Genomic DNA, 12,270 nt, shown 5'->3' with positions numbered 1-12,270 from the left:
GAGTAGAGGCTCTTACGGGCAAAAATACGTGTTTTCTGCTTTGAGTTTGGCCGAGACCTAACCATTGAGAAAAGACATTTTTTTGAGAAAAACAATTTTATTATTCATGGGCCTCTGAGAACTATGGCGGGCGCGCGCTATTATATTTGCATACTGCAATCGTGTGTAATATATTTATGATAATAATTAAATTAAGTCGTTTTGATTTGTAATAGTAGTTTTTTATTCATTGGCCGTCATATTTTTAAACCTATGAACCTATTTATTAACCATTAGGCCTTACAGTAAACCTTTTTATTTTCTGAGATAGCTACCACAATAAAATTCATAGGGTTCGGATTGCTGTTTTCAGATATTTTGAACTTTGATATGGCTTATAACAAAAATAAAATATATTCAACCTGTCTAAAAGAAAATAGACGAATAATGATTAATCCTGTCACTCAGCTCTAGTTACATTTAAATAGTTACATACACTCAACAGTCACGTGACTTTTTCAACTCGTTTTCTAGCTAGCCCTAGAAAGGGCAAAATGATTTAACACGCTCGGAGCATCAAACAAATTGAAATATTTTTGTATGCACAGAATAATTGATCTGCTCTGTGGCCCAGGCCGTGCAAGATTAAAGATTTAAAACTGATTGTGACTCATAGTATGGGGTGAGACGTACTATTTTCTGGAATTTCCAGGGCATTCTATAGTATTATATAGTTATACAGTTTAGAAGTGCATTACTGAAGGGTACCCTGAAAAGATTTTATGTCTTTTGACAGGTCCCTTTCATTCAATATAATACTTTTACTACTTGGGGGTTATGTGACCTTGAGGCATAACTCACTTCGAGATACAATAGCTAATATCATGCGGACAGTCAAATGCAAAGACGTTCAGACAGAGCCCCCTCTTCTTCCAGTCAGCGGCATGCAGTTACCACGAGGTACAGTAACTGGAGATCAAGCCCGACTAGATATATCAGCAAGATCAGTTTGGAATGCGTTGGAAAGAGCATTTTTTGATGTAAGAGTGTTTCATGCTCCTGCTCCAACCAACGCCGCTAAACTAATTCCTATGATGTATTTGGCTCACGAGACTGAGAAGCTAAGAGCATATAATGCAAGGGTCCTAGAAGTGGAAAAAGCTACCTTTACACCTTTAGTTTTCTCCACAACAGGAGGCATGGGAGTCGAAGCGCAACGCTTGATTAAAAAGCTTGCACAAAAGATGAAATCTCCAATGGGTCAGCGTTATTCAGACTCAGTTACATATCTTAGCGTTTGTTTCACAAATAGGAAAAGTTTTTATTGCTTGGAGGCGGGCGCGCCACTGCAGAGGAGTAACAAAGGGCCCCGCTGACGAAGGGCCCCGCTGTGCGAGGAGGCGGCATCTTGGGGGGGGGGGGGGGGGGGGGGGGCGCAAAATCGTTGTTTGAATGTGGGACAATTTTGAAAAACTTAACTGATACTAGCAAAATTGCGCGTTTTGCTCTAGAAACACACTTTTTTAGTGTCATCTAAAATCATAAAATTTGTTCAATTTTAGGTAGGGGCGCCAAAAGGGGAGGAGGCGCCAACAGGTGGCGCATTTTCGGCAGTTGGGGGGGGGGGGGGGGGGGGTGCCAACACGCAACAGGCAACGTTACGCCACTGCTGCAAGCTCAAGGGATCTGGTTAGAGCAAGTTCATCCTCTGGACCTCTGGGATTGATGGCGACAAAAATTGGCGTTTGAATGTGAACAATTTTGAAATACTTAACGTTAGTAATATAGCAAAATTGTGCATTCTTCTGTAGAAACACATCATTCTATAGATTTCACTGGGGAATCCTCTGAAATCAGCTGTGGACCCCCGCCCCGTTATGCCACTGCTAATTTGTCTTATTTCATTGGTGGCATTGTCCTTCTTTAAAATATGATTTGTATTCCTAGACTTAGTCATGGCTGTCACTCTGTCCCAGAAATATTTTGCCAGGTCAGCCTTGAAAGTCCCGGCAAAGTTTCTCTTTAAGGTCATTCCAGACACTGTGTTCTGAAGTAGAGGCTTCTCTTAAAAGAGAGAAAAGACAATTTTTTTTTTTTTTTGAGAAAAGACAATCTTATTATTTATCACCAATTCAATACATAATCAATAAATATATATCCGAATAAATTTGATTAAAAATTAAATGATACAAGTATGCTAGCAGCTAGCGCGCTTATCACTTATATTTGATAAATATTCACGCTGTTAAAATGGGTTTTACCACACACAAAGAGTGTGCCCTTGCTTCCACATTACACTTCAAGGAAAAGTTGTTGTTGCTGTCGGTTGCCTTTTATTGATATAAGGCATTCCAGAAGTATCAAATTCATTATAATATCTTGACAGTTGCCTTGTGTTGGTACGCAACCTATGTCCTATCTTGGTCACTGGTTGTGATTAGAATTAGAATTATAATTAGAATCAAATTTACACAGCAATACAATAATAATAGTAAATAATTTAGAGATGCTTCGATCTGCTGTGCAGGACATTCAAATCAGTCAAAAACTGTTAATAGAGTACCCTTCTAAGGACTAGGAATTAAAACATATAGTAAATAGATAATAAGTTAATGAGTATAAAGTATGATATATAATGGTATGGTTGGTTAAAACATTGAACTGTGGGCATGAAGTTAACCATTAAATTATTATGAAAATTACATAGATACCCACTTTGACATTTAGTCAGAATTATGTACAATTATATACAAGTAACAATTTGGAGAAGTATAGAACCATTTTAGAATAAAGGAAAACAGGTTACCGTGGTAGAGTTAAGAGTAAGAGAGGCATACAGTTCTATATATATACTTCTTTTATTAGAATTTAAATGACAACTTTTTGAAATACTTGGTTTGGTCAGAAATGTACGTTTACACAGGGGACCCCGCTATCCCAGCAAAGACTCCAGAACACCTTATTGTTTTCACAGAGCTGGAGTGTAGAAATAGTGATCAAGGACCAGGTTAAGTAAGATGGGAGCTTCAGTACAGATTCGCCATTGTATATCTGATGCAATAACAGTAGGTCGGTATGTTCAAACTTTAGCTCCATTTGCATTATGTCTAGTTCTCTTAGCTTATCCAAATACTAAAGCAGTTTAGTGATGGTCCTTTAAGGATCTACTTAACAGCTCTGTAATGGATGCTTTTAACCTTTTTTTCTTTGTTTTTATTCAATTCTGTTTTCCAACAACACTTGTTGACCTCCAGACAACACTTCAATTTTGAAAAGGCTTCTGATTAGTGTTAGATAGAATGCCCTCTTTTGTATACGGTCCTCTCTTTTCATTAAATCTAAACGTGAACTAGCTTCCATACAGAGGGTGAGTATGTTCTACTCCCACACTGTTGTCACAAAGACACCAAGGTATTTTCCACTCTGTACGAAATCTAGTGTGACTTCATCCAGTGTCACCAACCATATCCATTGGATCGTATAAGTGGATATTTTTGTTTATGATTGGTCAAAATGGTCAAAATGGTCAAAATGTTGTAATGCCTTCAGAGGCAACATTTCTACTGGCAAGTGCATAGTAAAACAAATTTTTTAAAGTAAAACAAATTTTATTTTATACCCACAATCAATTCATATTTAGTTCAAATATTTAAAGTCAAAATAACCATTTCACATAAGTGGTTTTATTATAATAAAATAATTTGTGATAAATTAATTAATTAATTTACACTCAGAAATGAACAAAATATACACCATTTTTACCTAGTGCAACACTAGTTCAGCGCGCGGCTGACCGAAAAAGTTTGGTTTGCATTTACTAACTACAGTGTACAGCGTACATGAAAAAATAACTTACTGAATCTTTTAATACTAGACACATATTAATTCAGATGTTGTTCAATGAGTTAGCCACAAAAATGTTCAAATTATGTAGGAGGGTAAAGGACACAATTGCTAGTAGTGCTTCTTTGTGCCGTGAGACTATACCCTTAATCTTGTAACTGAGTGTATCAAGTCCTAGAACCCTGAACCTTAATGGTTTAAAACCTTCATGTGGATTGCTTTTCAGGTTTTGTTGTATCCTGACTTGTTTTTGTGACACACTTGTGCATATAAGTAGTCTCAGGTTGGATTATTCAACAGCATAGTATATGACGTTGCCTTACAAAATTGTTGTGTTAACACAACAATTAACTTACAATGTGTCTTACACTGAGTTTCGTGACAATTCAAGATGTATTAACCTATTATCCTCATAAAAGGTTTGACAAATAGATGAGCACAATTGAAGTAGGGGCTAGAGGATGCAATATCATTAATCATTATAAATTTATAGCGTCAAAGCATAATATTCTAACACATTGTGTGTACAAGCGAATAATGTGACTCGATTTCAATCTGTTGAGGGATTGTGATCCAGCTTGAAAAGTTATTCATTTGCCAATGTTATATATTAATTAATGGTATCAGGACATGTCAATATTCTACCCAGCATGTCCTTCCTTGACAAGTGAAGCTTGGTTCAACTCCACCTCTGTTTACGACGATGAAACTTACATTGATGCTCTAGAAGCACAAGCAAAAGCATGGAAGCTTCAATATGAGTGCTGTGGGACTGCTGTTCAGCCTATAGGTACTACTCCAGAGTCCAGTGTCACTGTATCTTATTAACCATTTTAAATAGTTGTTTTTTTCAAAATAAAATTGGTGACTGGATTTTAGTTTGGAAATATCCAAATTTTAAATCCAATGCATGAATATGCGGGCAAGGGTTTGGGAATTTTAATGATTGTTTAAGTAAATCTTCTTTTCTCAGGAAAATCTGCAGATCTTGATGGCTCACAAATTGAAGATGAAGATGACATTGTGCAAGAAGAAATAGAAAGCGACTCTGAATTTGATGAAGCATCCCCAGATGCGCCAGTTCCAGAACCTGAAAGGACTAATGCATCAGTCGACATGACATTCTGATGAGACACCAATAGTTAAATTGTTCATCTATTTGTCATTCCCCCAAACTTTCGGCTCATATAATGTGGCCTTATTACCCTTCCATCAGAAAATCTAATGCAACACGTGAAAGGTTTTAAAATAGATTGACAAATTGAGGATAATATCAAGGTGGGCTAGTTTTCTGCATTCCTAAATTTCTTGTTCTCGAGGCTTCTATCTGGCCACCTTGGATCTATGCATGAATATTGAACTGAGGTTTTCAAGAAGAATAACCAGCTAATAAGTGTGCTTTTGTCCTTGTTACTTAGGATAATTAAGACGACCACGACAATTATTCTACATGATATTTTTGACTGCTTAACAGACTGCATTCAATTTTAAGAAATATTTCGTCTGAAAGCCATACAAGTACATGTTAATTAATTTTCTCTCTACTCCAGTCAGTGCTCCGATCCCGGTGTATGCACTCAGTGTAAGGCATTGCATCAGCAGATCTATATTTAATTTGATTGATCCCAACATTAGCGGGACCTAAATCGATAACGCCCTTATGAGTATTGAATAATGAATATTGTAATATTCATTCGTGGATATTATAATAGGATATTATAACACGGATCATCGTATTATCGGATGATTTTATAATATCATGTACATAATTCTATTATTCATTTTATGCATTCAACAATTAATCCTTTGTAATCTAATCGTTTTCTGATTTTTAAACGTGGTGTCCAGAGAGTGGCCTTATCCCACTCTCTCCAAAAAATATTCCAATATTATGGTGAAATATTCAGCATATTTTAACTTGCTTGATTTCCGCACTGATTAGCCAGATGGGTGTAACATAGCGAGCTGTAAAAGGAGAACACAATGATCGTCAGACAAGTAGGGAAAACACTACAGCGTGCTGTGAAGGTTGCTGTGGAGAATGTGGCAAGATATGCGACCCCTGTTCTTAGAATCTACACTCGGACTGTAGTGTCCTCCAAGCAGAAGTACACGGAGGGCTACATACAGATTTGGAAGAAAAATGTTGCGCACACAACTCCTGTTGCTTTCAGGTGAGATGTTTAATGTTTATGTAACTTAGCACCAATATTATAACCAAGCCACCCAAAATAACCAAGTTATTTGATAGGCATGGTTATTTTGGGCTGGTCATAATATTATTATACACAATCACCACAGGAAAATTATGGGTTTGTAAATAGTCATAATATTATTAAACAGGACAACCACTCTCACTTTCTCAGGTACATCAGGGGCTCTGAGCTGGTGCAAAGGTTAACAGCAGTTGCTTTTGACATGATATCAGATCACGTCACCCTTCAAGAATGGTATGCCCATCAGGTACTAAGTGCCTTTTAATATAATTTTTCTCCAGCTTAATTTCATACGTAAACACAATATTTTCTGGATTTGGATTAAACAATTTTTTAAATCAGATATGGTATACACTGTTTTAGACCATACCAGGATTAACTAAGCCGAATAAGTAGCCATGGAATTCGTTGGTGTCCATTAAAGTTAGAACCTGGTTGAATGTTGTGAAAGAATTTTTATGAGTTGCACTGCCTTGGCCTTGCGTTCTTACCTAGGTACTAAGCTAATGCACTATATATCACTCGCTGGTATTACCCTAAGACAAGTTACAATTTTGATACCAACCTACACGATGTGCACATAATATAACCAGTATTACCTCTGCCGTCACCTGCCCCTCCAATTATATTATTTTAGTAAGTGGTTCTAGGGCATTACGCTATAAAACATACCACATTCCTCATTCCTACACCGGGTCCACATTCGATGTATAATGATCAGCATTATTGGCAACGTGTCTGCATGATTGAATCTCCTTCTGAATTTCACAGTCACCGAACAGCTAGAGAATCTCAGTATATCTCAGATCACGGTGTGTGAACTGTGAAACCTGTCCTTGAACTTGTAAGTTTGCAACTCGATTAGATTTGACCTTATAAAGGAATAAACCACCCACATTTCCCTGACTACGCCGTTCTTGTAGATGTTTGTAACGCTTATTGACTATTGAGAGCATATTATGTTTTGCGGCTGCGCTATAGTGTACTAGGAGGTCACGGGGTTCAAGAAAGGTGAATTATAATCTCACCCAGGTGAACATTCATGAAGTGTGTTGCTCAATTCAGCTGCTTACTTCAAACCCCAGACACACTACATTTACCAAACTTCCATCCCACCACCTGGCACTTTGAATTATATGAAGAAATGCAGTTCGGCTTTAATCTCCTAATGATGTTGATCAAATGGTTGTATTTTACTTGTTGTGATTTACACAGCAAGAGGTGAGAATTGTGCGATTGACACTGTGTGATTCACACTGTGTGTAATGCACCACCTGAACACCTGATGTAGCCATGAAATTTGGGGAACGAAACAGTTCATCGCTAAGATTGAGAGGCTGAGTTAGCTGAACGGTTTTATTTTTATAGCAGCCGAACGCTTATCGTTGGGTGAATCCCTTTACTCTGCTCATTTCATTCTGACAAAAATTCACTCTATCAACGTTGGCTGAAAATTCTGAGTATTCTGGGATCTGGTCTTTAATGCCAATTTGTGCTAAGAAGTTCCATGGAAACTGTTAAAACTGCTAAACTGCCTATTAATGTTATAATGTAAATCGTTTAAATGAATAGACGTTAGCTGTCGCGGGTGACGTTACTGCTTACGTTTTAAGATCCAATCGCTTATAAGTGGGGTAATTGATACGACATCCTTCAGACAGCTATTTAACCTTGATTAGGATTGATATTAAACTCGATCTGGCACCTCCTTTCCAGTTCAATGACGATAAAATAAGTTTTTCATAACCAATCCGATCACTTGGAAATTTAACATGATTTTAATTTACTGTTCACATGTATTATAATCTGAACTTTTCAGTGGGAGAGTCTGTGTTCTGTGATAGTGTCCATCATAGATACTGAGTATCAGAAAGTTATCAACTCTCAGAAGGAACACCCGGATAAAATCTCTCAACCTATCAGCATTGATAGTTACATTGTAAGAAACATTTTAAACAAGTTTTGTCTTCTTTGACAAATTGCCAAATTTTTCACATATTTTAAGGATTGAATATCATGGTGTGTAATATTTTGTGCGTCCCAATTGAAATTATCTATCTCCCAGTTTATAATTTACTATTTACTTATTGTAATGATCTGTTCAAATACTTAATGAATATTTGCGATTGAACCAATCTAAAGTAGTTAATTTAGTAAACTTATCTAAGAACAATTAGCCCATAACAGGATTTTAGAGCACAGATTGTTTATTTTAGAAGTCATCTGGTTCTTTCCAGCTTGAAACCTGACCAAATAAAACAGTTGATAATGGAACGAGAGCTCAATTGATTTTGCTCAATGTGTTGAAGTTGACGCGTTTATTTCAACACGAGATTTTGCCACACACTTACCCATTAAATACGCACTCTCTCTGTAATGTACCGGCGGTTTTCTGTACAATTTAAAAACAAGTGTTTTTAGCAAAGTGCGTCAGGTTTTAACTTTTGGATGTAGAAACGTTTTAAAAAAGCCTCTTTTGTTTCGCCCAGTTTGTTAAAATAATCACAGTTTATTGCAGTACATAATGTACTTATTGTTAAATACATATTCAAGCTCATATAAACCATAATGCACTTGGTCAGTTACGCTTATTATCAGATCTAGAACGAACCGGAAGCATTTCACTTGGTTTCTCTCCAAGAATAGATAAAAATTTCTCCGTTGTAGCCCAGATTCCAGAACCTTTCAGCAACTCTCCAGGAAACCCATCCTTACCTTAAATTTTAGTTTATAATATATATTAACATATTATGTATGTATTGTATTCTTGTAGCATCCTTTAACTCTTCGTTATTTACCATACATAATGTGAATGATTGTTAAAACAATGCATTATCTTCAAGTTAAAATAAAATAAAGTGATAACAGAAAACGAGCGCCGTCTCCGAAAATTAACGTTTAAACTTCCGAAAATTAACATTTAAACACCTTTAATCACGAGGATTTCCCATTAACTCATCCACTAGAACATAACGTTAACATAATATTTTCTGTTGCCTCATGAGCCATAGTGTATGAAAAGTTTTAACACAACACATAATATGCGCTATTCCTCCGAACACCCTTAGTATAAATCGAGGGTATTACTACATAGTTAGAACTTAGAGATCCCGTTGATACTCTCACGTCGCGTCAGTACATATCAACATGCCGCTACAATCTACATACAGATTACCTCTGTTGTTCTTACTTGAGGGCGCGTCGCGTGATCTTGTGCACTTGCGGGCTGGATAGTCATGCAGTGTAGCTGTATTAGAACATTCACTATGTAAATACATGGATGTAAAGTTATGGGCGGGTGTATGTGTGTGTGTGTGTGTGTGTGTGTGTGTGTGTGTGTGTGTGTGTGTGTGTGTGTGTGTGTGTGTGTGTGTGTGTGTGTGTGTGTGTGTGTGTGTGTGTGTGTGTGTGTGTGTGTGTGTGTGTGTGTGTGTGTGTGTGTGTGTGTGTGTGTGTGTGTGTGTGTGTGTGTGTGTGTGTGTGTGTGTGTGTGTGTGTGTGTGTGTGTGTGTGTGTGTGTGTGTGTGTGTGTGTGTGTGTGTGTGTGTGTGTGTGTGTGTGTGTGTGTGTGTGTGTGTGTGTGTGTGTGTGTGTGTGTGTGTGTGTGTGTGTGTGTGTGTGTGTGTGTGTGTGTGTGTGTGTGTGTGTGTGTGTGTGTGTGTGTGTGTGTGTGTGTGTGTGTGTGTGTGTGTGTGTGTGTTTGCAGTATGTCGGAAATACAGCACTGTTAAAATTATACATGATATTTTTTACATAGCTGTGGTAAAGTTTACATTTTGCATTGTTCGTCTCAGTGTTGGAATGGGAAATGTAGGGATGTAAAATGTGCACTGTTGGGCTGATTTGATTAAAGGAAATATAATCACCTGTTTCACCCATGATGTTTACATACATATTTTATCTCTTGATAATAACACATTTTATTTTCATTATAACATATTTCATCTCTTTTTATAACATGCACGCAATAAAATCCTGCCGCCGAGAACTGTGTGTAATAACCCGCCAAAACTTATCGACTTTGTAATTTATTCGACAAATTCAATCTCTCCATATTTCAAGTTTTGCTGAGTTCGTAGATAACGAAGTTATGTTCTATGATGCACAATGATGTAATATAACCGATCCTACCCAGTTAAAAGGGACACAAAAGACTAAAGATACACAAACGAGACACAACATACCAACGTATCATAGTATCTATTTCACAGTATCTATTTCACAGTATCTATTTCACAGTACATAGTATAGCTACTCTGTGGAACCTGATCTAAACAGAACGAAACCCCCGGAAGTCAGATAATCCGATAATAAACACTGCTAAAACAATCTAATTTAGAGTCTGTGTCTTTTAAATAAATTACGTTAAGTGTCTTGAATCCTTTATCTAACTCGGCCATCTCTGACGTCACACCTCTCTGACGTCCTTCTTCTCCACCCACAAGAAGTACACTGTCTAAGTGTGATAAGTGTGATAAGTGTGATAAGTGTGATAAGTGTGATACTCACATTTACTTACCTTCTCATAGCATTAATAACCTCGTGTAGATTAGCCACTGATGAGCTGTTGTCTTTGCAGACTGTCTGAGATGAATGCGAATCCTAAAAAATAGTACGTATGCGAATGTGAATGTAATCTGATTTTCTGTGTTGGCTCTCATCATGTGATGGCAATCTTATTAATATTCAAATTTGATCAGCGGAATTTCCGTTTTGAGCTGTAGTGGGTGTATGACGAGGTTTTGGGTGAAGGGCCCAGCCTATCACATGACAATGTTGCACACATTACAGTTTATCAGAAGATAGGTACTGACTACTGGGTACCTGCTACATAATCATACGAATGTGTCCCAATCTCCATCGCGTCTCGATCGTCTACTTCTGTAAGGCCTCTTTTCTAATGTTTGTTTCCGTGCAATAACCACTAACAACTTTTAGTTATTCACTACTATATAGGATATATGACATATGTGAGCACGTGTTTTGTTTTCGCCGTGTGTTGTGTTCGTCGAGGGATTAATTTGACCACGGGTCACTCAGAAATTGAGGGCCCCCAGTCCTCACCACCCCGTTGAAATAGCGTCCTCATGTTTAATCTTTCGATTGGTTGCATCAGCTATCAGTCACACTATCCTGTTGAAACTCGACTAGGGTTTATTCTAGCCTATATGAGGTGAAATATTAGGCCTCTCCGGTTACGTTAATTAGACCTTTTGTAAACTGTCTACAATTTCATTTGTTGACATACATATTTACTAACTGTACGTAGTTAGGCTGCGTAGTTAGACTACAGGTTTACTTTCATCAGCAAAACATCCACAATAGAATAGTCTTGGAAAGGGGAAATTTTATCAAAAGTTAGGCAAGTCTGTTATTTGTTGTTCGTCCAGATAGAAGACAAGATAGGAGATGTGAGCACGTGCGCAGCAGTATACCGCGCGTTAAGAGACGAAGAACCGGTTGCGCTCAAAGCTATGTTCAATTTCGCTTGGGAAAATGAGGACGATATGCTGAGGTATTTCTTTATTAATTATCAAATTTTACGGTAGTTCATTACGATTTCAAAGCTGGGGATAAACATAAGATTATTTATGTTGACTAGGACTGCCAATTATGTACTCAGTACTCAGCTTGTTATTGCATAATATGAAAGTTTAACTAATCGTGAATATCCAGTTTCTTGCACTTTCATGAATAAATTTGCAGATCAGTTTCTGAGTCGGTGCATATTTTAGCATCGAAAATTCATTCCACAGCGACAAAATATTTACATAACTATGCAGTCATTCGATTAGCATATTAGATACTTTACTTTACAGTTGATTACTATTAATTTAGTTTGACAATGATCGCTTGAGCCGGACAACGGAATCGAGTGTGTCCTCCAAATTCTCCGCTTGTATGTCCTTTGTCCAGGCTGCAGTTCAAGAAGATAGTTGTTGATCATGCTTGTATTTTGTGGCTTTGTTGTCTTTCTTAGCAGAATAGTTGGAGAATTTACTAAGCAGTTCATTGGCGATCTAATTACTGATCTCTTTAAATAGAATATCGCATAGTTTAACTGCAGTCTTGACGATGCTTCATTTAAATGTTGTTTTCCACAGTTTAATAATAGGAAAACTTGCCAGTCCTTGGGACATAGCTTTAGGCATCCGTCGTTTTCATGCTTTTCATAAAAAAAACTATGTAACTGGCGATGAATACATATATAATGTAGTAATGTGGCTATGAA

At 37.2% G+C, this 12,270-nt stretch overlaps 1 protein-coding gene across 3 annotated transcripts in view; it reads left to right on the top strand.

Moving 5' to 3' along the window:
• LOC134819562 (serine/threonine-protein kinase Pink1, mitochondrial-like) overlaps positions 1-12,270 on the top strand; it is a 65,904-nt gene that overhangs the window by 33,429 nt on the left and 20,205 nt on the right. The window contains exons 2-5 of one of the 3 annotated variants that reach the window (XM_063829564.1): positions 5,765-5,996; positions 6,189-6,285; positions 7,858-7,977; positions 11,429-11,553. The exons of 1 other annotated variant lie outside the window; for it this stretch is intronic. In XM_063829564.1, the coding sequence (XP_063685634.1) occupies positions 5,806-5,996; positions 6,189-6,285; positions 7,858-7,977; positions 11,429-11,553 (533 nt within the window). In that variant the 5' untranslated portion in view covers positions 5,765-5,805. Of the gene's footprint in view, positions 1-5,764; positions 5,997-6,188; positions 6,286-7,857; positions 7,978-11,428; positions 11,554-12,270 lie in introns of those variants that run through there. One more of the 3 variants, XM_063829566.1, reaches the window with a different exon arrangement.

Source organism: Bolinopsis microptera, chromosome 8, assembly GCF_026151205.1.
Source record: "Bolinopsis microptera isolate Bmic1 chromosome 8, MBARI_Bmic_1.0, whole genome shotgun sequence".
Classification (NCBI taxonomy): domain Eukaryota; kingdom Metazoa; phylum Ctenophora; class Tentaculata; order Lobata; family Bolinopsidae; genus Bolinopsis; species Bolinopsis microptera.
The sequence above is the reverse complement of the archived record's forward strand: the minus strand, read 5'-3'. Positions and strand labels throughout refer to the sequence as shown.